The sequence below is a fragment of the Myodes glareolus genome, chromosome 22, assembly GCF_982192425.1.
Source record: "Myodes glareolus chromosome 22, mMyoGla1.1, whole genome shotgun sequence".
Lineage (NCBI taxonomy): Eukaryota > Metazoa > Chordata > Mammalia > Rodentia > Cricetidae > Myodes > Myodes glareolus.
This window is the reverse complement of record NC_142047.1, coordinates 22453847-22480352: the sequence shown is the minus strand read 5'-3', so window position 1 is coordinate 22480352 and position 26506 is coordinate 22453847. Positions and strand designations below refer to the sequence as shown.

The window sequence follows — 26506 nt, the reverse complement described above, 5'->3', positions numbered from 1 at the left end:
ACAAGAGTCAGTCTCACACAGCCTGTCTTGAAGGAGCTGACCATCTCACCATGGTCTTACGATCTGCTCTGTGTCCCATTGCTCGCCATCCCTTGCTTCCAGCTTTCATCAGGAGATGTCCTTGATTTAGTTGCTACTAAAGGTGTCAAAGAACCTGTTTGTGTGAGTGAGGGGTCAGGGGCTTTGGAAACCTTGAGACCGGAGACCCTCTCCTTATGACAGAGGTCCAAGAACCACAGGGCCTGGGGTTAAATTCAGGTCCTGCTTCAGCTGCTGACGTGGGCAGACGTGGGGACTGGGAACTCAGTGTGCAATGTTGGCTCGCATGACCTGGCCAAGCCATGCTACCACATCTTATTAGTGATGGAATTCTAGCAGACAAAGCGCTTTCATTTCTTAGCTGATGCATGGAGAATTGTTCTCTAGTTCATATAGAAGCAATTTCTTCTGCTTGGTGCAACTCTTGCTTCGTAGTACACATTATGATTTCTCTCAAACAAATAGGATTTTGTACACTCACTTCTCCATTCTGTAGGTTAAAACACACACACACACACACACACACACACACAAATTGCAAACTTTTGCATCCTTTTAACTTCAAGTGTTATCGGTCTTTGGTACACAGTAGTTTCTTAAGTAATGTTAGCCAAAGTACTGAAGACATCCCAGAGGAAGCAGCAGTGAGCAGGACTAAGCAGGGTGGGAGGATTCGGGAATATCGAGGAGACACTGTAGAAGCAGGACCACTAGGCAAGTGTGTTCCTCATCATGCAATTGGTTCCCAGAGAAGTTAAACTTACCACTGAAAGGTTAGTGGCATGAAATGAAGTGGCAGTCCAAGGTCTGCTTCTTGCTTGTGTTCAGTTGGTTGCAGACTCCAGGCATGAGGTCATGGGGATGTGGGGAGAGCATGATATCCTTGATCTTTGCTGTTTGCATGATGGTTTTCTCAACTTAAAATCACTAAAGGATGGAAATGAGGAGAAAGATGGGGGCGTTGAGTGCTAAGGCATTTTAGGCTGACCTCAGAGAGGTGAAAAGGAGAGTGACTGCTTATTGCAGCCTTCTTGGACATTGTTGTGTTTGGGGTGATGTCCTTGAGTCACAGCCTAGATGCAGGTGACCAAACCAGATGACTTCTGCAGTCTCTGCAATTCTGCTGCCTATGACCAGTGTGGTTTTGTTATTGTCTAGGTGATGGTGTGGATCCATGGAGGTGGACTGGTGATCGATGGAGCATCAACCTATGATGGACTGCCCCTTGCTGTCCATGAAAACGTGGTTGTTGTGGTTATTCAGTATCGCCTAGGCATCTGGGGATTCTTCAGGTGATATATTAATATTCCCCTCTACACATTAGTCCAGAAATAGATCTGTTTCTGCTACTATAATAAAAAGAAGGAGACTATGACATTATATAGAGTTCAAACTTATTTATTTAGCTTAGATTTGATATATTAAAAGTCCAACATTGTATGCTTGGATCAACAAGTCATCGGTGAAAGCCCTTGACTGTGTTACAACATGACGCAGAAACAGAAAGGGGATCTTAATACACAGGTAGATGACATGGTGAGACAGGATGCCTAGAAGTGGGAAGGCGACAGACTTCCTCTTTTCATAAAAACTTATTCACTGGAGAAACAATCAGAGTCACAGGAGAACTACATTAGATCCTTCCCTGTGACAAATAAACCTTCCCTTGGCCTCAAATTTCACAAGTCCTGTTATTGCCAAATGTTAACACAGCATAGACCAGGACTCCCACACTGAACCCTTGGCAGGCAAACCATGTGCAAACCCTAGAGATCAGTACAAGGCCTTGTTACAACCCTCATCTAAGTCCCTTGTGTCAAGCCTGATATTGTTACAACCATCTACTGTTATAAATAGCTATTCTAATGCTATCGCTGTCCTGCACAGGGCCAGAGTGCTCTGGGAGACTGAATAAGTCATTGTTTCTCTACGCCATGCTTCTGTGTTATTTATAATGGCACAGATCTCCTTGTCAAGGCCCACAGCACCCATTCTGACTGCATCTCACACCAGCCACCCTTTCACTTTCGTTCCTGTGACCCCGAGGCCTTTGTATGCACTGTGCCTCCCAACTGCGGTTCTCTTCTTCAGTTGCACAAACACGCGCCCTGCTTTGCTCTCCGTGGCTCTGTTAGAACCCTGACCAAAAGCAGCTCGGGGAAAGAAAGGGCTCATTTGGTTTATGCTTCCAGGTCCTAGCTTATCCCTGAGGGAATTCAGGGCAGGAAATTAAACAGAAACTGAAGCAGAAGCCAGGAGGGATGCTGATTCCCAGATTTCTACATCCTCATCCTTAGCCATCTTTCTTATGGAACCCAGACCCACCTAACTAGGGATGGTGCCATCCATTGTGGGCTGGGCTCTCCTACATTAATCATCTGTCACAACAACCTCACAGACATCGCCACAGGCCGATCTGATCTGGGACATCCTTACATTCTTCCCAGGCAGCTCTGGACTGTGTTAAGCTGGCAGCAAGAACCAGCGCAACTCATTTACATGATTTATTCAGGTTTCCAATAAGTGATGCTGCCCCAATGACATCTTTCCTCGTTATGCAATCTAATACACCACCCTTTAGCCCAACTGCTATATTCTCTTTACCCAACTATGTTTTTCCACTATCTGTCTGTCATATTCTGTTTCCATCTGTCGGCCTGTGGTGTAGAGTAAGAGTCAGTGTAGTCAGAGGTTTCATGAGTTTTGTTCTCAGATGAGCTGTACATTTTAAACCCTGGTTGTATGCATGGTGGCTCCTGACCCCATGGTTTCCGGACAATGAGTGTAGAGCCCCACTCTGAACATTGCTGTAGGGAAGAACAGCAGGTGAATACCCTTGTCAGTGATGTGGGACTGGCTTTTTCTCAGAAGACTCACATAGAGTCCCAATCTCTCTCTAGCCCTTAGAACACAGCCATGGCATTTCTAACTCTACCCACTATTGTCTTACAGCACAGGAGATGAACACAGTCGGGGGAACTGGGGTCATTTGGACCAGGTGGCTGCACTGCGCTGGATCCAAGACAACATTGCCAACTTTGGGGGCAACCCAGGCTCTGTGACCATCTTTGGAGAGTCAGCAGGAGGTGCGAGTGTCTCTGTTCTTGTAAGTATTCCTGATACCAGGCCTCATGTCCAGGCTTGATGTCTGCTGAGGAGATCTCTCACAGATTTGATGTCTGCTGAGGAGATCTCCTCTCACAGACTTGATGTCTGCTGAGGAGATCTCTCACAGATTTGATGTCTGCTGAGGAGATCTCTTACAGACTTGATGTCTGCTGAGAAGATCTCTCACAGACTAGTCAGTCCGGCCTTGGCACTTTTGCTCTCTTGACCTGGATCCAGGTTGACTCCACTTATCAGTCAGCATCGGATGGTGGCTGGCTAAAGATTAAACTTTCCTCAGCTCCTAGGGAACTCAGAGTTCAGCTCTGTGTCATGGGCCATAAAAATAACCAGTTGTATACTACACCATGCCACATCTCCACTTCTGACTTATTTAGATTCTCTTTGTTAATTAGACTATCATTGGAGTTGATATCTCTCAAGAAGTGTTGGGTGTAAATTTCAAATAGGAAGGGGAAGGGCATGAGTGTAATTATTTGGTTAAAGCCTGAGTCTGCACAGTGAAGGGGCTCGGGCACCCAGCAGCCTGGGTCTACACGGTGAAAGGACTCAGGCACTCAGAAGAAGCAGGCCTGTCTTCAGATGGTCTTTCCATGCTCAGGAGGAAAGGTGGCAGTCTCTGGGACTGAGTTATATGGTAGAAAGAGGGACTTAAAACTGGAGGGCATTGAGGGGAGCAATGGAAAGCACTGGTGACTTCTAGGCCCACCCTAGCTCACTCTGAGTTGAACAGAGAATCAGCCCATCACTGCACTTTCAAATACACTAATTTCATATTTTAATTGTCAAATGAAGCTGGGTGATGGTGCATATCTATAATCCTATCACTAAGAGAGCTGAGGATTAAAGGTCACAAGACAAATGTCAACCTTGACTAAAGAACTAATTCTTGCCCATATCTTTTTTTTTTTTTGAAATGCAAAGGATTCCAAAGTAAAAATAAAGCCTTATTTACCCAATCTCATTAGACCCTTGGACTATTTATGATTTTATTGTTGTAAATAACAGGAGCACACTTATTTTTTATGAGCCACTGTGACCACTTTTCTTTGTTTAAATTCTGAGTAATAGAATTTGGGAGCAAAATTTGTGACTCAGGATTGTCCAGTTGTCTTTCCAGTGGTTTGAGTGTAGAGAAAGGCTCTTGCCATGTTCTTTTTGTTTGGTTCTTGTTTTGGGCTCTGTCTTCACTGTGTTGCGTGTCTTTTTGGAGGAGGTGGCTCCAGGGTGACCCTAGGAACAGGATACTTTATGCCCACAGAGCACCAGGGTCCCTAGAGGAATGGCCGTGGCAGCAGAGCAGATAGACAGATCCCTAAAGAGTAAGCGAATCTCAGATCACTCCTTTGTGTGCAAACCCTCTTCTCTTCTCCCTGCCAGGTGGTGTCCCCGCTGGCCAAGAACCTCTTCCACAGGGCCATCTCTCAGAGCAGTGTCGTCTTCAATCCTTGCCTGTATGGTAGGGATGCCAGGCCCATGGCTAAGGTAGGAGCTGCCTGGGACAGATACTGTACCCTTTAGTCTCCCGCCTTGGGTCCTCAGCAGTCTTTCTTGCTGCAAGATTCAGCTGAGGCGCTCAAGGGCAGCCTGAATAAGAATGAATGGACAGGAAGGGTTGGTTTATTACCCACACCTAAGCCCCATTCTCCACTTATTAAAGGTTCCGTGTTGAGTATGTTATCCAGGCCTCCAGCAATTCTGCACACATTTTAGTGTATTGGAGACATGATCACATCCTGTGCATGTCACATCCAATCACCATCCTGAGCTGATGGAAAGTGAAACACAGAGCGATTGAATGGATGGTCTGGCAAGTGGTAGAGGTGAGGCTTAGAACCAGGCAGTGCAATTCTTGATTTCAAACCTTTAACATCCATGAGCTTCTTAAGAGGCATTTTATTATTACAATATCTATCCATCATCCCTTTAGTGGCCTTGGGAATGGACATTGGGCCCATTTTTATCAGAACAAGGTAACAGAGACAGAGATATTGTGTAACCAGTTCTAACCATGGCTCTAGTCGGCAATAGAGATTGCTCTCTGGCACCCACCCCACCACACACACACACTTGTTCCTTCAGACTACTTTCAGCAACCCTCTACCATCTTCAAAAGTCAGACATGGGCTAGAAGACAGAGTCTACATGGAGGGAGCCAAAGGATGTGCTCTTGATACCTTATCTCTTATAGAAAGTGGCTGCTCTTGCTGGCTGTAAAACCACCACCTCAGCTGCCATGGTTCACTGCCTGCGCCAGAAGACAGAGGATGAACTCTTGGAAGTCACACTGAAAATGGTGGGTGTGCCCATCCTCGTGTCCCCACACTGTAATCTTGGCCAAAGGCTTGACTCATGCATCTATCTTCTGAAATAGCTTGTCCCCTCTCAGGACAGTGTCAATATTGTGATGTGAATTGGTTCTCGTTGCTTCTTTAATGGGAAATAAATGTAAATAATAAATAAATGTAAAAGTACTCAGTAAGAACACTATAGGAAATACCATGACAACCTTCCAGCTTATAAAAGCTTAATATCATGGTATTCTTGCTTTCAGGTATATTTAAATTATACTTCTACACATAATCACCGAACTGAATTAGGGGGATGAGGGCATGCAATACCAGGCTTCTAAGGAAAATGTCACATACAATCTAGGACTACCTTTCCTGGAAGGTATTACCCACAGTGGGCTAGGCCCTCCCACATTAATCATTAATCAAGAAAATCTCCCAAAGACATGTCCACAGGCCAATTGAATGTAGGCCATTCTATAATTGAGATTCCCCTATCTTAGGTGACTCTAGTTTGTGCCAAGCTGACAAAAACTTCCTAGCACATTATTTTCCCAGCTTTCTACTGTCTATTCAATCATCCTTTAACCAATTTTATTAATTATTTTTCATTAATCTAGTAGAGGTCCATCTAAAATGCTTTATTCTTCTATTTTCAATCTGTCTCATCTCTATTACTCATCTGGTCAAGTTGTATCTATATGCCTTCATGCAGACCTTCAAAACAATGGTCTGTAGGATTCCTCTAGAGACCACAGAAGCTCTCTGGCACTGTGTTGTTTCTGCTTGTCCGTGGAGTGAGCCAATGCGAACATAGGGCTTTCACTGTCAGGCTTATGTTAGGTGTTACAAAAATTAAGAGAAGGCTATTGTCTAATACTCAGAGAAAAGGCAACTATTTCAGCCACTCTCCATATGACACAGGGGACTCAGCTTGCACAGGAATGGCTGGTGACTTTGAAGAAGCCAAGAGAACCCCATATCCAAGAACACCCTACAAGTTTTAGGATCATGTAGGAATACTTCCACGATTATCTGTTAGTCCCAGCATGCATGCACACATACTTGTATGCATGAGCATGCACATACATACATCATACTCTTGGACTGTGAGACTCCAGTGCACAGTGGAGACATTGTAGTGGTCGTTTCCCCCATGCAGGTGAAGTCAGTTAGCTAGAGGGTAGTTATGTAATCACTGTCAACCTTACAATAAAAGAAAGCATGGGTTACATTGAGTTCCAGTGATTTGGAGGTGTCAGTTTTCTGATCCCAGATGAGAATGTTCTTCAAGGTCCCATAAACAGGAAAAGGAATGATTTGTAATAGACTCCTTCAGCAATTGAAATGTTCTGGGACAAACAAAAATGGTCTAGCCCAGGCTATGTCTAGATGTTCTGAAAATACTTGGGAATGCACCACCTCTATTACTCAGTTTTCTGTTCTTTTCTTTTTCCAGCATTTCAGAGTCATACCCTATCTGTTTAGAAGGCATTTTTCCTTAATTTAAACGATAGACTTTCTGTAAACTCAGGTGGACTGAGGTTGTTTAATTAAGATTTCTGACTTACATGGAAGTAAACTGTAGTGGAGGGGCAGGCTAGGTGTCCAGACACCTGGGAAGACATGGTGCTGCTTTAAACCACACAAGGGACCTTGTGGATTGTACTTGAGAAGTGAAGGGTTAAGATGGGGTTGTAATCTGGAATCTTCTTTACCTGTCCCTCATACCTGAGGTCATGGGTAGTTGCCTGAATTCATGAAGCAGGAGTGAGGAAAGGGGAACAGTGGTGGGGGACTTCTAGTCTATCCCAATTGTAGCCTCATCCCCACAACTCTGTATGCCTCCCACCACCACCTTGACCTAATCCCACTACTCTGCACAGGAGACATTGGGATATTGTCACCAGTGAGAAAAGGTGAGGTGAGGAGCACAGCAATTGGAAGCAGGCATCCTTTCCAGGGTTCCTAAGACCCTGAGTGGGTCCCAAAGTCTGTCCCTTTGCTGCTACTACCCCATCATTTGGATCCTCCTTGTGACCATGCCCAGAGGACCCTGACCCTGTTTCATATCTGTTTCTATGATAAAATAGCCTGAGAAAACAACTTAGGGGGGAAAGGGTTTATTTTAGCTCATGATTCCTGGTTATAGTCCATCATTGTGGAGAAATCTTGATGGCAGGTGATTGAAGGAGCTAGTCGCATCCCATCCTCGGTCGGGAGCCGAGGTAAATGAATGCATACACGCTCTCTTGCTTGCTTGTTCTAAGTTATACAATCTTATACAGCAATATTTTCCTACCTAGGAAATGGTGCTCCCTACAGTAGTCTGGATCTTTCCACACCAATTAAATTTCTTAGGACAGTTTCCTAAAGACAGACCCACATCCCAACTCAAAGTAGAGTCTACCCCATTGAAAGTCTCCCCACGAGTGATTTAGGTGGTACCAAGTTGACAATTAGAGCTGACCATTAGGGACTTAGGATAAGGGTCTCTTGATCTTGGGCCTAGCCAAGGAAAACTTGAGAGAAAGAACCTAATACCTCTAAGGCCAGCTCCAAATACCAGCTTTGGACAAGGAAGTTTTTTCACCCAATTTCTCTGCCTTTGTTTCCACAGAAGTTTGCTACTGTTGACTTTGTTGGAGACCCCAGAGAGGTAAGTGGTTTTTCTTTCTGAATTACAGGTACTGAATCTTATAATTAAGGACTCATACTCATTTGCAGAACAGTACTATTATCTGTGTGTGCAAGACTGAGGTCCAGAGACTTGTGATGGTAACATGGTCAGGAGGACCAGGGACAGGATCAGGATGACCTGTTTCCCAGTCCAGTGATCCCACTCAGCAACTCAGTGTCCCCCAGAGTCACCTGTGCCACTCTAAGTGACATTTCCTGTTTTTATAATGATATAGAGTAGGATGCACCAGAACCTTCCATGTTCCAGAGACAGATGGCTGAGAAATCCTGGAGCCATTGATAGGGAGTACGGGTCCCCTGAAAGGACACGGGGGTGAGACATTGTGAAAGAGGAGACTTTGATCTCAGTGCTGAGGGTCCCATACTCTTTCCACCAGCTGGGAAACTCCAGCTTTGCCCTTTCTCTCATCCCTCCTACCCTCCAAGCCCCCAACCCTGGCCAGGAGACTAGTTCTGCAGTATGTCCAGTCTCACCCCCTCTGCTTCCCAAACAGGGCTCTCAGCACTCCCCTGAAAGGTCCTACAAGAAAGAAATGGGACTCTTCCAACATTCAGAAAAGATGTAAGAAGCCCTTGAATGAGGCAGGACATGATTTAGGAAGTGGGACATAAGAAGGAAACAGACAGGATCTGTTTTCCTAGAAATATGAAAATGGTGAACTATATGGTCTATATGGCCATAGATAAGGAGTCGAAGTAAAGACCATAGGGGGATGGAGAATCGCACAGTGGTTTAATGTGAACAGGGTCGGGGGTGACTTAAACTGTTGGTGGTCTCTAGGAGAAGCTCTAGAGGAGGGAAAGAAACCAGCTGTTTGAAAACCTAGGGAAAAGAGACTCTATGGGGCCTGCTGAAGACGAATGTTTGGGGAGGAAGCGATGAAGAATGAGTGGACCTGAGGCTGGGTGGGTAGCAGAAGTAGGAGGTGGGTTGGCCAATGAAAGGTTTGGACTGTGATTCACTATGAGGGGAAGTTGTTTGGAGGACTATGAAGAGAGCAGTAATGTTTCTGACCATAGGATAATACTGGACTGTAGGGAAGGGATGGGGAAACCTAGCTGGGAGGCCACAGTGTGACTAGAAGGCACCGACTTTTTTAATAGGATCTATAATATGCCAGGGCATGGGCAGTGAGGTAATACTGTTTTGGATCCAGAAACTGTGAAGGAATATCTGAGCAGAACTTATTGTGAATGTACGGACAAAACCAAGGAAGGATGCATGTGACTTCTCTCACCCAAACAGGCAACATATGCAGCAGCACAGTGCAGAGACAGAACTCCAGGGGACACTGGCAATTGCTCAGGGTGTCACAGTTACTATGGGATGACCTCCTCTTGGATGCAGTTACCCCTGGGTCTTCCCTCTGTGTCCATCGTTTTTTCTGTTTTCCCTTTTTATCCCTATGTCCCCCTAATATCACCAGGCTCACTCTTAGTAATCTTAAAATCCTGATCTTTGCTTTAAGATGGATACCCCTCCACAGAGTTGGTCCTACAAAACATTTCTGACTGCCAAGGATGGTCCAGACATTATACAGACAATATGCTCCACCCTTTACTCCCTGTTTCCTGTGCATTCCTCCAAATCAAAACTATTCAAAAGTCTCAGAAATAGCCCAGCACCCTGATACTTTATCCACGAGGTCATTCCCTGCTCGTTTTGGGAGGTGGGGGTGGGGGTGGGGAATGTGTGTTCACAGAGGGCACACACAACTGCTCTGTGTGGCCTGTACATTATTCCTTCAGAAGAACTGCTTCTATGGCCTGCTCCCATGATGGCCTCTCTGAACTATAATTTTGCTACAGCAGGAGTAATAATTGTCCACAGCTCCTAGTCTCCATTGTCAGCCTTGGAGGAGGGTTTGACCCTCACCTGCATCTCTCAGATGCAGAATCAAGTCACAGTTTGGTTACCTTGAGTGCTAAGTCTGATGTCTTCTTCAGACCAATTATATTTTTTAACAGTACAAATTTAGACACGCACAGACGGATGTCCTCTACCATATTCATGTCTGTAGTCACGGAGTCTGTGTTTGAGAACTCATTTACTTAGGAAAACATCTCTGGAGCCCCAAATCATCGCTCACGACAGAATTCTGGTAACCGGCACAGTGTGTGTGATATCCAAATTCCAGCTTAGCCCAAAGAGGAAACACTTTGTCTTCTTGCTCACAGACTCACCAATGTCTTCCTTTTGGTCTATTTAATGTTCCTTTAAGAACAGTAATTTGCTGGTTTTTAAAATGTCATTTTATAGGATTAATATTTTAGAATTTTATACATGAATATATTCTATTTACATCATCTCTAACCCTTCTTCTCCCCATACCACTTCCTTTCCCTTACAAGTTTTCTGATCTTTTTCTCTGTGTCTTGGGATAAGTGTTGCATTGTAGTTATATGGAATGGGGCCAAGCAACTGTACTCCTTTCGACCAGGAGCTTCTGTTTACTGCAAAAAGAAGCTTTGTGGATGAGGGTGAGAGCTCCATGCACCTTGATGTAAACAGATGACTGTTTAGTACATAGTTAGAAGCTATGCTGGTTTAGGAAAACATCAAGAGTGGGTTCTCCTCAAAAGTCTGTGACCTCTACAGCCATGGGTAGTTGATTAGGGTTATAGCTATGACTTTTATAGCCATGGGTAGGTGAAGAGGTTTACAGCTATGACCTCTACAGCCTTGACTAGGTTTATGGTTGTGACCTCTACAACCACGGGTAGTTGATTAGGTTTACATCTATGACCTCTACAGCCATGGGCAGTTGACTAGGTTTACAGCTATGACCTGTACAGCCATGGGCAGTTGACTAGGTTTACAGCTATGGCCTATATAGCCAAGACTAGTTGACTAGGTTTGCAGTACTAAGTGTGGCTTCCTCAAGCTGTATCTAGTCTTGTGGGGTACGGAGAGATACAGATGCTGTGGTGGGCAGTTAAGATTTTCTTAAACTAGCATACAAAATATTAAGTTTAATTATGGTGTCTTCAAACAAGAATTAATTAATATGAATTAAATTTTCTTTTAAACAATTTTGAATTCTGAACATGCGTGTGATACACACTAACCACTTTTACCTCCAACCTCTCTAAAACCTACCAGCTCCTTTTGTTCCCACAAATCTCTCTCTTACATTCATAACTATTTGCTTTATTTTGCAACTCACTTAGATTATCTAGCGCTGTCTGTGTGATCATGGGATTAGAGCAAATTCTTGGATATTGCTGAGTTCAGCAGGTTGCATACAAGACACTGGCTCCTCATCACTAGAGTCTATTAACAGTCAATAATGCAGAACTAAAGCACAGGGCCCTTCTTCCTTAACTTATTGTTGATAGGGTCTACCTCGTACGGGTCCAGTGCAAGTTATAGATTATTAATAGAAATTGCTGTCTAGAGAAGGTGGTTTTACAAGCCTTCACTCTGTTTTCTAATGTTACACTCTTCCTGCAACATCTTCCACAATGTTCCCTGAGCCTTGGCAAGTGTGATACACATATCTCACTCAGGCCTAGGAAGAACAATCACAGACATTATATTTCCATTTTCCCAGAGCTATCCCTTCCTGCCCACCGTGATTGATGGAGTGTTGCTGCCAAAGTCACCAGAAGAGATCCTGGCTGAGAAGAGTTTCAACACTGTGCCCTACATGGTGGGCATCACCAAGCATGAGTTTGGCTGGCTCATTCCAATGGTGAGAACAAATAGCCTCTTATATAAGTGTGCTCACAGCCACAGCCATCATGAACCCCCTGCTGCTCAAATGCCTTTTTCTTACTTCAGTGTTCTTTGAAACCAGAACATATGTCCCCATTGTCATGAGTGGGTATTTCCATGGCAGTGTTACTCAGAAAGCACAACTATCCCATGGGAATCTTAGTCCTGGAAACCCCTCTCCCCAAACACTACCTTTCCTTAAGGAGTCGTAAAATTCATAAGCTGGAAGGGCCAGAAATAATAACCATGTTGATGGAACAACAGAGGACATCTACAAAAGAGAAGATGCTGGAGGGCAGGGGTCAGGCTGGGGCTCAGCAGCTTCTGCCTTAGAGTTGAATTCTCAGGCCCTGGGAGATCTCCACAGAGGCTCTGAAGTGCCTCAGTTGCCTAGAGTTAGAGGCAAGTCATTGACTTAGTTCTGAAGTTCAGCCAGGAATGACACTTTAATATGTCATGGAAAAGGTCAGACTCAAAGAAATCCAATTGGGTACTTTCAGCTTACTTTTGGTAGTATGACTGAAATATGAGAAAGAGAAGGTGGTCCAGGTCCCTGACTCTGATATCTAGAGAGGTTTCAAGGTTGGGAGCTCAAGGAGTGATGTGAGCGGTGAGTCTGGTGCAAGTCTATTGAGTTCAGTTCATGCTCTCTCCTCAGAACTGGAAGTTGAAGTAAAATTCTCATCAAAGTGAGTTCGCTGTCCTCCACAGTAGCCATAAAAGAAATCAAGTATCATCTCCCCCAGATGTTTACATTTCCAAAACTTTTCAAATGTAAAGCAAATATTTTCTCAACTCTCAAGAAAGTAATTCTGGAAAAAATTATTAGCTTGCAGGACAGAGAAAGGACTGGTAACCACAAGCGCTTTAACTCTTCCAAGAGAGGGCTCAGAAGCAATTCTGTCCATCACCAAGTGCAGGTTACATAGAGTAACTTCCTGGATTGGCTGTCCTGAGCTGGTGTCATGCTAGGGCAGGGCTAACTGCTAGAGTAGGGTCGAGGCTCTGACTGCATTAGTTTGAACAAGGTACGGACACACCGATGGCGCTGTAACTGCTCTGGAGAAGAGCTTCAGCGATAATAAAAAGGGTACAGTCACAGGGATGGCTTTGGCTTCTTTAGTCACCTGAACTGTGTGAAAATACATATATATATATATATATACACTATATATTGAATTATTTATAAACAGACATACATAAAATATATTCCTTACATAGAAGATATTTTAATATGTTTGTATATAAATATGTAGTATATTAATATAGACATTATATAATAAATATACATAAAATATATTATATATTATTATATATAATAATATACATACTATATATTATATGTATATTATATATACAGTATGTGAATTTATAATATATTTAATATAAATATAAATAAAAGGTTATATATAACACACATTCATATTTATATTCATATTGTATGTGATATGTATTATATTTTACACATTATATACACACAGCCACACACACCCATGCACACACATGTACACCACACATACACACAACAACACACACCTTAGTACTGCTCATTTGTTTCAGTGGTTACTTGTTCAAACATGAACTCTCATACCAATTAAGACGCAGGAGAGAAGTTTCCTTCTGTATTGATTTGATTGTTTGACTGTTTTGATTCTTCTCATTTCCCCAGAATTCATGACTGTTCATAAACATTTCTTTAACAGTTTCAGGGCTTTCCACTCTCTGAGGACAAACTGGATCAGAAGACAGCCGCTTTCCTCCTGTGGCAGGCCTACTCCATTCTAGTAAGTGTTGAGGGAATCATGGCAATTGGCTGAGAAACAAAGAAGTCTATATTTTTTCCCTGAAATGCACACTTATTCAGTGGCTAGAAAGGCCTAGGTGCGGGGCTCAGCTCCAGATTGCCGCTTTTCCCATGTTAAAGTCCTTGGAAGAAACTCACTTGTGTGAGTTGCAGCCCAGCCCCTCCCTGGGGGCTGGTGACTGCAGGCAAGTTCCTGGAAAAAATGGAAGTTAGTAAACCAAACAAGATGGAGGCAGTGATTGGTGACATAAGACTTACGTAGATGCTATGAGGCTGTACAGAGAAGGGGACACCACTGGTGATGCGGAGTCTGTGTTCTCTGCACATCTGACACACAGGGTGCTGTCATCTGCAGGCTCCTGCGTGTCTGTGAAGCTAAAGAGAAGTTATAGCTATAAGACTTATGACTTGTATCTTTTCTGTTAAATTTCCCAGGAATATTATATTTTGAAGTTAACTTATTGGATACCAAATGTGTCTTTCTCCAGAGAGCAAGGAAAGACAGCAAAACTTTCTTTCTCTTAAAGACCCAGGGTAGTGTGTGTGTGTGTGTGTGTGTGTGTGTGTGTGTGTGTGTGTGTGTGGAGAGAAAGGCACCCTTCATCCAGGACAGAGCTGGAGAAATCACCCACTGGATAGCAGTCCTTAAGCCATTGGGTGGCTTCAGTCACATGGACTTTTGCCACTGAAGCCAGTGGGGCGATAATGATATATTACTGAGATGCCTAACCTCCAAAATTAAAATCTATTAAAACCAAATGACTCACCTAGAGAATTCATATTAGTCTCCCCTGGGCCACACCCTCCTCCAAAAGTTGCCTTCTTATCCACTCACCACCAAAACTAGGAGAATTTGGCCCTGAACTCAAGTGGCTCAGGAGCAATGAATGCATGGCAAGCACCTCGGGAGGCCGCATTGCAGCTGGTTAGGTGGTCACTTTCTGTTCCATTTCAGAACGTCTCTGAGAATCTGATTCCTGCCGCCACTGAGATATATCTAGGAAGGACAGATGACCCCGTGGAAAAGAAGAGCCTGTTCCTGGACTTGATGGCAGATGTCATGTTTGGTGTCCCATCTGTAATTGTGGCCCGTAGTCACAGAGGTGAGTCTGGAGAAAGGAGTAGGAACATGAACTCACCAGACAGATCTCTAACCTCTGCCTTTCATCATAAAAAGACATGCAATCTGCTGAGGGTCAGGTCTTGAAGGCCAGTTCCCTATGGCCTGTGAGGTTTAGTATTGCTTCTGCCAGTAAGTGCCTGGGAGAAAAAGGTCCACATGCAATTTAATCTAAGAGGAGATGCCAGCAAACACTCTAGAGAGATGAGGAAGTGACCTGGAGACCAACCCGATGAGCGGCCCCTTAAGCCATCCTTATAGCCCCACGGATTATACTTTTAATATGTTGTTGAATCATACTTGGTAAAATGTCGTTGGAGATTTTTGATGTCTACGATATATATTTTGTTTACCTGTAGTGTCTCTGCCCTATGTTAGCATCAAGCTAATGATACTCTCAGTAAAAGAATTTTACAGATATTTGGGAAGAGTCTAAGGATTAACACCACAAGCTCTTCTCTTTAATTTGTTGGTCTGTCTATCAGTGAAACTGTAATAGTCTGATCTTTTTCATTGATGGGGGACTTCTAATTACAGATACGGTCTCCTTATTCCACACTGATCTGTTCAGATTGACCATTTCTTCTTGCTTCTTTGTCTCCATTTGACTTATTAGGGCAGTGATTTACCTGTTTTGGTCATCAGTCAGCTGGTCAGGGGTGCTCTGCTCTGTCCAGATGTTAATCCAGGAGAGATTGTTCAAGCACCAGTCTCTAGCAGCTCTGGTGTTTGGCAGCCTTGACTGTGGGTGTAGGCAGGTGGGGTCAAGCAGTGGGCAGCCTCTCATGTTACAGCCGTGCACTGCTGGGAAACAACATGACACACATGCTGTCCTTAGTCCTGCAAGCGGTTCAGCTTCTGGGTAGGCCCGGGAAGCCAGGACTCCCCAGTTCTTTGCTGCCGTCACCGAAGCCTCTGCAAAAGCAGAAAGCTGGTGGGTATAGGCATCTAAATTCCTCAGATTTTAGCAGCAACCAGTGGTGCAGCTCCTGTGTGGGCTCATGAGTGTAAAGTTCCTTATCCCATAATACTGGTCAATGTCACAGCTCTGGCTAGGGACCCAGGGTCTGAAACCCTTGCCCTAAAGGACTTGATATCTTTTGTAAAAATCTTCTGTCAGCCAGGGTCAGCAGCCTTCCTTTTCTAGCACCTTACGGTCTGTACCCCTCCTCGATCCAGGTTCCCCACCTTCTTCCTCTATCTCTCCTTCCACTGTCTTCCTGGCCTGGCTGTTCTCAAGTAGTTCAGCTGCTTCCGCGTCAGCAGCTCAGCCTGTCAACACCTCTACTACCGCTGCCTTTGCTGTGGCCCTCCATTGTCACTTTCTTTGTGCTACAGCGCTGCCTGCATGACTTAGGCAAGAGAAGAGCACTTCAAAGTCTCCCACTAGAGCTGATGTTTCAGTACTAGAGGAGGGAATATATGGGAGTATTTCTCAGCCATATCACCAAGAAAGCATGAACAGCCTGCTTGCATCCAGAGAAGGGCTATTTGCATCAAGAGGTCTTGTATCTTCTCCACTAGTCACAGCGTCCATCTGCTAGATGGCCAAGAGAACTTCTGCTCCTCTGACCTGGGTAGAGACGGCCTTAGGATCATCTAGAGTTCACCAAGAGGTGTGACAGCACAATGCCTGGGACAAGTTATTTCAAACTGTCATGGTGATGCTGGACCCTTAGTAGCCCTGGCTCTCAGTTTTCTTCCCTGTATGGTTATGTTAAGGAGTCTGTGGAGTATTCAAGTAGGTTGATGATGACTTAAGGGTTGTTTGGCCGGCTGATTGACAGTCCTTTAGCTGAAGGAAGCCAGTACAACAAAAGGGACCCCAACAGTTGTATTAGAGAGTCAAGATTGTCTCCCTTCACCATATTTGCTTATTGACAAGAAAACTGACGGGAGAAGGGCTCACAATAGCCAACAAAACTTATCATTGACACTGATGATGGTTGTAACCATCTTAAACACTTTCCCACCACACTAGTATATGGCAGTGCCCTTAAATGACACATTTTTTTCCATTATCCAATTCTTGTGCATCTATTTGTCTGTAGTAGTCTCTTATGGTGCTGGGATGGTTCAACAAGCATAATCTACCACATCTGTTGAACATGGCTCAACAAATCAACAAACCTAACCCACCACTTAAATAGACTAAAGAGCAGAAAACCCATGATCATCCCATTAGATGCAAAAAAAAAATGTCTTTTACAAAATTCACCATTCATTCATGATTCCTGGAGAGAATAGGGTTACCAGGGAACATACATCAAAATGATAAAGGCGGTATTCAGGAAGCCCACAGCCAACGTTATTCTAAATAGAGAGAAATTCAGAGCATTCCCATTAAAGGAAACAAGTCAAGTATGTCCCCACTCCTCTGTTCAACACGGTACTTGAAGTCTTAGCTAAAGCAATAGATGAGTGATGGAGAATATGGAGAATGAGGGGACAAAAATAGGAGAGGAGGAAGGCAGTGTCCATATGGTGATAAGATTCTGTGTATAAAGACCTTAAAGACTCTATTAGGAAACTCCTACAGCTGATAGATAATGGACTTTAGAAACTGAACTCAGGTCTTCAGCCTTGGTGACAAGCTCTCTATCTCCCGAGACATCTTCATAGCCTGTACTCTAATCTAATAATCTACACTAAACTGGTAGCAGCATAATTTATTAAGTATAAGAACTCTACATTCCTGTCCCTCAACACACACACTTTCTTCATGTTTCTGATATCAGGATTTACATCATCTGGACAGACATCATAATTTATTGTAACTGTAGTTATTTAATTTGTCGCATCTATAATCATTGGTATAATTAATTCCTATTGACCCTTTGCACTCTACAGGATAAAACTATCTGCATTCCGACTACAGTTCTAGAGTGTCCTGCCTGTGGCTTGCTCCACACCAATGGCTTTGGTGTCTCATTGCTATTCATTGCTTTCTTGAAGCTTTCGTTAAAGACCTGGTTTAGCCATTGCCATGAGGCAGGGCTGGAGGCAGTGAGTTCCACAGCGTCTGTCTGGGAAAGCTGCTATGTTTTCCGCATCCCTGGAAAACCCCTCTCCTGAGCACAGTGCTCCAGGCTTGGGTTACACTCCTCCAGCACACTGCCTGTATCACCTGCTCTCCCAGCCAGTGGGATTTCCTCTAAGACATTGGATGTAGGTTCTGCACTTCCTTGATTATGAAGCTCTTACCTCTGATACTCCTGGCGTTCTCCCTTCTCTTTCACTGTTGATGCTGTGATTGTTTTGTGTCTTGGCTAAAACCATCTGGAGGCTGCTGTGCTTCCTCACCTAATGCTGGGAATCTATCCCAGACTGGAAGCATTTTCAATCACAATCTCTTGAAATAAACTCTCTGTCCTCCTTCCATTTCCTTCCCTCTACAAGTCCACTAAGTCAAGTGTTTAGGCTGGTGATAGCATCCACTGTCTTTGCTTTTGTTGTATGGAGCTGCTTGTTCATCCTGGCCACCCAGAACCAAAATAATCACACAGAAACTGTAGTAATTAAATCACTGTTTGGCCCATTAGCTCTAGCTTCTTATTGGCTAACTCTATCACTGTTTGGCCCATTAGCTCTAGCTTCTTATTGGCAGGCAAAGAAAGTAAGGGGCCAGGGGTCTGCTGCCCCAGCAATGGGGGTCTTACACTTGTCTGCTGCCCCAACAATGAGGGTCTTACACTTGGGTCCAGCACACAGCTGGATATGAAATCTGAAACCTCCAGTTTCTGCAGAGATTTTTAAAATCGAATTATCCTAATTTTCAGAGAGGCAGCCTGGGTTTTCTTCAGTCTGCTCTATAGAGCTAAGAAACTCCCTAGAGATGCTCAGAGGCAGCTGGATAAAAGACGCCGTGTGGTTCTAGACTGTCTTCGATCCAAGGCACAGCCATATCGTCATTAACACACATCCATGTATTTGTTGCATTCAGGGATTGCATTAATTGTTCATTTGATAAATACCTGTTCAAACCCTAATTCCACATCAACCAGCTGTGCAGCCTCAAAGAAGTCACACCCTTCTTAAAACTGTGTTTCTCCCCTCTGCAGATGAGGAATGTATTCAACTGTAGCGCCTAAGGTGTGTGTCTGGAAATGTGACCTCTGCATAAATCCATGTCTCCACAGATGCCGGAGTTCCAACCTACATGTACGAGTTTCAGTATCGGCCAAGCTTTGTATCAGACATGAGACCCAAGTCTGTGATAGGAGACCACGGTGATGATCTCTTCTCAGTATGGGGAGCCCCGTTTTTAAAAGGTATCTTTGTTGGCTATGACCTTGGTGGTCTGAATCCTGGGTTTGGGTCTTGGTTTGATGGCCTCGAGTGAGTTTCTCCTTTTAAACTGACTTGCATGATACTCTGAAGCAGGGCTCAGCTGTAAGACAGTTTCCACTTAACACACATGAATGCTTGTGTTTGCACATCCCCATCCATAGTCATCCTCGGAATCCTGACTTGTGACACCAGAAAAGATATGATGGTCACATATATGCCCTGCTTAGGGCAAGAATGGCGTAGTTTGGTTTTCCTCCTTTGAGAACATTGGAGCAGGACAGGAAATTTGAGACTTTTGCTAGTCTTAACAAGGCCGATTTAGTTTCTTTCTATCTGACTAAATATCTAAGATACATCATATATTTAGATAATTCATACTATATGATATGATAAGGAGCACTTTCACAAAGGTTTCCAATACCTTTTTCTCAGCAGCTGTGTGTAACTAGTGATCTCTTACAATACACCACTGTCTCTGGGAGTGTCTAAGCTGTATGTATCCTGAGGCTCTTGGCAATTCTGATCATTTCAGAATCTGTGAACAAGAGAATAAGAGAGTGATAACATATCTAAAGGCCACCAACCTGGCTAAGTCAGAGGTAACCAATTATCATTGTCATTGGACTCCAAGAGGAAAGCACCAGGCAGCTGAACATGGAAGAAAAAGGCAGAGAGCTTACAGAATAAAGACATCTGAACTTTAAAAGTGTGGGCCTGCTCAAGCAAGATTGTCATAAAAGTTAGATTTGGACTCCATAAGTATGTGATAAGGGCCAAGGCTCTTCATTTCTCCCAATCAAGTACTAACCAGACTCGACCACACTTAGTTTCTGAGATCGGAAGAGATCAGATGCACTGAGGGCAGTGTGACCAGACAAAAGATTGTATTTCTTACAGGCTCCCTGTGCTGCTCTTGCTCGGTCTTGTAACCCAAGTCTTAAATAGTTAAAGCGTTTTCCTTTTTTCCTCCACAGGAGGCTCCTCAGAAGAGGAGATCAACTTGAGCAAGATGGTGATGAAATTCTGGGCCAACTTTGCTCGGAATGGGTGAGGTTTGATATACGGTGTGAAGACTCATAGCTTTGGGGAACGAGAGTTTTCTAATGCTTGAGTGGTCAACCCCTTTTCCCCTTTTCTCTTACAATGAGACCGGGGTTAATCAGTTTTGTAGGTGTGACAATATCTGTGAGATAGTTCAGTTTGAAAGACAAATTGTGAAATTTGGCTCACAGACCAGAGATTTCAATTCTTGGGCACTTGGCTGTTCCCTCTGGTCCTGTGTCAGTACAGGGTATTGTGCTGATAACTAGGGTAGAGCAAAGGTCCATACATCCGTTGATTAGAAAGTAAACATAAAGGATAGAGCCAAGGTTCCCATATCCTCCTCATGGGCACTTCCCAGTGACCAACTTCTTCCAACTGGGGGTTGCTCTTAAATTTTCCATCAACTCCCAATAGCACCATCAGATGGGAATTAAGACACATATGTTTTTGGAGGAATATTTAAGTTCTAAATATCTAATATCATAACCTGTGACCTGCAGAGGCCCACGCCCCATCACACCATCTCAATATTTCCAACACTAATTAGAAGTCCAAATCAATGACTTCCTCAGTCTTAAAGGGACTCTTAGTTTTGAGTCTCCATTGTAATAAAGCAGTAACATTTCCAAGATCCAGTGACAACGTCCACACATTCCTATCACATGGAAGAACAGGAAAGTGCCACCGAGGGATTGTACCAAAGCAAGTCCAAACTACAAGAGGCAAATCTTAGCTGCTGAAGCGTCTAGGGGCTCTGTTGGTAGGTGTAGGCTCTTGCTGGGGAAACTTCTCTGCTGTCTTTCTGTCTGCACCCCCAGGACCTCTCTGGGACTGGCTGATCTTATGGTCCAAACATTTCCCAGGTAAATGTTCCTGGCCCTGCCAGTTCTAATTTGCTAGGGTCTCCATAGCAACATCAGCTTCACTCTCACAAATGCCATGCCCCATTCTCTCAGTGTTGCTAGCAGGGACTGAAAGCCTTCCACACTCTTGCTGGCCTCCCAAACCTTCATTGAAACCAGGTAGAAGCCTTGATGGCTCTATTAGTCTTGTATTCTGCATGTTTACAGAACAAGTACCACATAGACAATGCTGAAATGTAATTCTGGCCTGTGATTTGTCAGTGATCAATGAAATAGAGCTGTAGCAGCTTCCAAGTCTCTGAATGTGGGAAAATAAATTCAAGAGAATCCGTTCCTTAGGTGAATTGTGGGGCAGGAGGTGGGAGCAGGGATACCTAGTGCTGTCTTCTCAAAGCAACTTCTTCAAAACTATTTTATATTGAAAGCCTGAGATGGGTTGATTTGTGGCTTCCTAAGTCATCCTTAAAGTAACTTCCCTTTCTTCTTATACAAAACAGACTTAATTCTAGAGCACTCATCCACTGAGCAACAGAACTGTCTTTGAACACAACTTTAAGCATGTTCCTTTTTTTTTTTTTTGGAAAAACTCAGGATTTCAAACTTTATGCTGTGATTTCTGACCCTAAATCTTAGTGTAAACAGATTACAATCAGCAGAAAGTACCATTGCTTCTGCCTGCATGCTGTGCTCCCTAAAGTTCCTCCCGCTAGTTAAATAGTGCATGAACTTTGAACTCAGGCCTCATAAAATTTCAGGGAGTGGACAAAATATAGATAATTTCATTTCCACAAAGGAACATGGGTGGCTTCCAATATGGTTCCTTACAGAGACCTTACTCCCACGTGAGTGATCGGAAGATTGACTTCTCTGTCCTTTCTCTCACTAGCTCCCTCTGGTCTCTCCTCTAAGCCTCACTAACTGTATTCTGTGAATTTTGCAGTACACTCACCAAACATTTCCAAATTCTCTACGAATCAACTAAAATGTCTTCTAAACTATATTATCAGATTAATTAGATAATGCCCCACATCTCAGTAACAATTTCATGTATTAGCTTTCGACCAACTCCAAGGATGAAAGACTATTTTGGATTCTGAGTTATGCTTGGACTTTTTATTTAGGGTCAGTGATGAGGCAGAACTAGTAGGGACAAGTTTGTATAAAAAGCTTCTGTCTCTCGACAGAAGGGAGCAGAAAGATAAAGGAAGAGAATCTGAGCACTCCTCAAGACCAGTCTTCAGGGACCTGCTTCCCCCAACCAGGCTCCACTTCTTCATTTTTCCACCTGTGCCCAGCTTGGTATCAGCCTGTATCACACGATGAAAATTTAGTATCCAAATCACAGTGTGAATGTTTTTAAAATGAACAAGCTCTCCCAGATGGGTTATAGAAACCTGCCCATCTGTGGAAGGTCACTGCTTTCTTGGCAGAGATAAGCCATGGCATCCTTGTACATGGGGAGAGCACAATTGATTTGGCGACTTTCTCTTTTTATTCTGTTCACAGGAACCCTAATGGGGAAGGGCTGCCCCATTGGCCAGAATATGACCAGAAGGAAGGGTACCTGAAGATTGGAGTCCCAACACAGGAAGCTCATAGGCTGAAAGACAAGGAAGTGGCCTTTTGGACTGAACTCAGGGCCAATGAGGCAGCAGAGAGGTCAACCCAGAGTAAACATGTTGAGCTCTGATTAGGAGGCCCAGCTCGGTGGAGAGCCAGGAGCCAGAAAAAGGGGGATATTCTACATAGACATTTTGCTTGTCGGCTTGTTGTTTGCTCTACAAAACAAGGCATTTGACTGTTGAGTGTGTAAACTCTTTGATATATTGTACAAACAGGAAGAGGGAGATGGTGGTTGTTGTGCTCTCGTTTATTTTTTTTTACAACAGTGAAAATCATAACTTTGTAAATCAAACAGAGTCTGTGTCCTTGACTCAAGATGAACGTGTGAGAGAGAGAGAGAGGGAAGGTGGAAAAGAGATCCAACACCCTGCGATGTCATCTCCACAGGTGGCGGGTAGGGGACTGACTGTCCTGAATCACACTGAGGCACAGATGAGATGTTGCTGGGCCACTTATTCCTTGGGAAACATGAACAAAGGCCCACTCACTCCAGAGAGGGGAGGAACGGCAGGTAAAAAGAATGGTTCCACACAAGTCTAGCCTGGAGAACTAATGAGTTTATCAGCCTTCCTTGTGTGAGTGAGGGGGGTCTCATACCAGTGTACTGAGAAAGTAGCTGCATCATGAAAATTGTCCCTGAGCATGGTTGACAACTACCCAGAGCTGCTGAGATGGAATCCCACCCTCAGCTACCAGTCCACCCTGGGAGATGACACAGCTGGAGCAGAATAATATGCAACAGGGGTGGGATGGCAAAAGGAGTGAGCAGACTCTGCTGAAGAGGATCACCTGTGCTGAAGCATCTCCAGCTGGATTCCATACTAGTCGTGGGGCAATTCACAGAAGTATAGTCAACCTATCAGTGGCCACACCCCTAAAAGAACAGACACACCCTACCCTAGCAATCAGAAACTTTCGAAAGGGTCTAAGCTAGTGGTGGGGGCTCATGGCCCCTCCCCTCCATGCTGGAATGCTGACTAGCTACTGTGATGTCTGGAATGCAGTGGTTCTGTTATGGTGAGAAGACATAATTGTGCTCCAATTCCCCCTGACCCCTAGCTCTACCATCCTTCTTCTCCTTCTTCCACAATGATCCCTGAGTTTTGGTAAAGGACAACACAGACGCCCTATTTGTGCCTGAGTACCCCCCTGACGTATGCTCTCTTTACATTGCACTTGTTGCTGGGACCTGTGATCAGCTCCCAGCAGCCACACATAGACAAGAACCTGTAACTTCAGTTCCAGAGAGTCTGTGTCCTCTTCTGGCCTCCACAGGCACTGCAGGCACATGATGCACAGACCAGCATTCAGACAAAAACCTTATAGACACAAAATAAAACTGAACAACATTCAAAGGAAAGACACATTTAGAAGGCAGTTTGATATTATTTCCATTCATCAGATAATAGTAATAGGACCACCCTCAGTGCCTATGAGCTCCCCAATCATGGGATTTTGGTCAGATTTAGAGTAGCAGGTACGAGTTCCCTCCTGTGCAGCAGACATTAAATTCGATGAGAAGGCAGTTGGTAACTCCCATAACATTTATGCCACTATTGAATCTATGGGTCATTATTGTAGGTCACAGGGTTCATTAATAGGTAAGACTGTCTAATACCATCAAAGCAAGTCAGTAGAGTGGCAGCTTCCTGCTTAGTACCAACTTGATTTTTCCTGCCTTGTGATCAATGAATGTGTGTGTGGTGTTTTTAGTAACAGGGTCTTGTTGTCAATTTTTGTTGGGCGACCAGAGCAGTGGCAAGAACCTGTACTGTTTTGGGGTTCTCCTAGACACTCTTGACTTACAACTTTAGTGGAGGAATCCCTTACCTGGAATTGGGTTTTTGTTTGGTAAATTATTGCTTCTAAGAGGAGTGCTAGTCTCTATGTAGGGTAACTTCAATTAATATATTTTATATGAATATAGATATATATATCATAAAATATTTACTTGTCAAAAATCTTTGTTATTAATCACCACTACTCCCAATTCTTCCTTTACCCTATCCTCCATTCTTCTCCTCACTTAATCCCCTCTCTTTATTCCCCTCCCCTAACCCATATTACCTGTTGTTTTACTATCTCCTCTCCTACTAAGATCTTCCTTCTCTCTCCCACAAATGGTACTTTTCTGAATTTTAAAGGGAGTAAAAATTAAACACAGAAATCTAAAACGTTGACACTAAGATATATAATGAGTGATAACATATGACCTTTATCATTCTGGGTCTGGGTTACCTCACTCAGAATGGTTATTTTCTGCTTCACTCATTTACCTGAAAATTTCATTTTATTTTTATAGCTGAGTAAAAGTCTATCATACATAGGTATCACATTTTCATTATTTATTTATCAACTGATGGAATATAATCTCTTTCCATATCCTAGCTATTGTGAATAAAGCAGCTATGAATATGAATGAGGATATGTCTCTATAGTAGAAAATAAAATGTTTGGGCTATTTACCAAGGAGTTGTACATTTCCAAAGGTCATATGATACATCTGTTGCTAATTTGGGGCAAAGTGGCACGGTGATTAAGGCAGAGAACTTGGGGAGTCAGGCAGAAGAGGAGACTAGCTGGGGAAAATAAGAGAACTAGCAATAATGATGGGGTGGAGTAAGAAGTGGAGAGTGGGCAGCGGAAATAAGAAAAACTCTAATGACACGGCTAAGAAAAGGCCATAGTAAACCCGTCATGAAGCATAAAATTTTAATAAAAATCCACAGAAGAAACTGGGGTTCAACCCGAATACCAGAAAAACAAAGCAGCCAGCCGCTGGCCCTTACATCATCCTCAGTCTGAAAATGGTGATCCTGCCTCCAGGAATCTCAGAACGATACTGTGAGAGCTGTCTCCTCCCGTTCTATATTCCTCTCTAGAGATGGGATTTAAGGCGGACACCACTGGGATAATAGGCATGCACTGCTGGTTTCTATGGCAGACTAATGTGGCTACTGGGATTAAAGGTGTGTTACCGTTGCCTGATCTGTAAGGTTGACCAGTGGGCTGTTTAGCTCTCTGATCTTCAGTCAAGCTTTCTTTATTAAATTACAGATGAAATGCTGCTACACTGTGACTTGAAAAGAACCTTTCAAAAGACATTGTAGAGCTCAGAATCCTTAGCGCAAAGCTTATTTATAACAGCTAAAGCATTAGAAAAAAATGCCGTGTTTCTTGATTTATTTTCACTGCTACGTGCAGAAAGCGGAAAAGATACAATCTTCCACCCAAAAGACTAAGCCCGCAACCTCCTCAGCAGCTAGATGTAGCTTTTACTTCCCCAGTTTCTTTCCTGTGGAAGGAAATGTCAGACATTTTAGCAAATACTTAAGAATGAGCAAATAGATAATTGGATGCACAGTGATTAGAACACGGAGGGATGGATTGGTTCATCCTCAAATGCCTGCTCGACAAGGTACCGTGTTCTCTCACAAGGTGGTGGGCACTAGCGCATTGGAGCTCTTGACAGAAACATTAAAGGCAACTCAGACAGTAAAGGAGATAGGGGAATGTTTAAGGTTGCTTCCAAGCATGAAATTTTAGAACTCTAGGAAATACAGATGCAAGAATCTTAAACCACATATCCAAATCTTGGAGCTGAGGTGTTCAGAGGCCTTGAGTTGCTCTAAAATCTCCCATCTCTTTCTGGGAACGCCAGATCAAAGCTTGCCCTGCCTGAAGGCACCTGCCTGCTAAGCTAGTCTCTGCCTCTGGGAGGCTCACAGCACTGAGGTTTGGCTGTCACAGGGAGAAAGCTTATGTAAGAAGTCCTTGGGTTAGTTTATGGACCTCTGTTATCTGAGGGTTGGGCAATGACTGTGCAAAAAAGAGAGGGTGAACTCTGGGTGGGTGTGGCTAAGAGGTCCCACTAGAGGCCCAGAGAGC

General features: G+C 43.8%; 1 protein-coding gene across 2 annotated transcripts in view; it reads left to right on the top strand.

Moving 5' to 3' along the window:
• The window catches only part of LOC146890253 (liver carboxylesterase 1), a 28458-nt gene extending 5548 nt beyond the window's left edge, over nucleotides 1-22910 (top strand). For both annotated transcript variants that reach the window (XM_087900387.1, XM_087900386.1), the window contains exons 4-14: nucleotides 1198-1331; nucleotides 2992-3145; nucleotides 4546-4650; nucleotides 5357-5461; nucleotides 8077-8115; nucleotides 11711-11851; nucleotides 13578-13658; nucleotides 14634-14781; nucleotides 18938-19069; nucleotides 20063-20135; nucleotides 22502-22910. In XM_087900387.1, the coding sequence (XP_087756513.1) occupies nucleotides 1198-1331; nucleotides 2992-3145; nucleotides 4546-4650; nucleotides 5357-5461; nucleotides 8077-8115; nucleotides 11711-11851; nucleotides 13578-13658; nucleotides 14634-14781; nucleotides 18938-19069; nucleotides 20063-20135; nucleotides 22502-22685 (1296 nt within the window). In that variant the 3' untranslated portion in view covers nucleotides 22686-22910. The remainder of the gene's footprint in view (nucleotides 1-1197; nucleotides 1332-2991; nucleotides 3146-4545; nucleotides 4651-5356; nucleotides 5462-8076; nucleotides 8116-11710; nucleotides 11852-13577; nucleotides 13659-14633; nucleotides 14782-18937; nucleotides 19070-20062; nucleotides 20136-22501) is intronic.
• Nucleotides 22911-26506: the final 3596 nt, after the last annotated feature.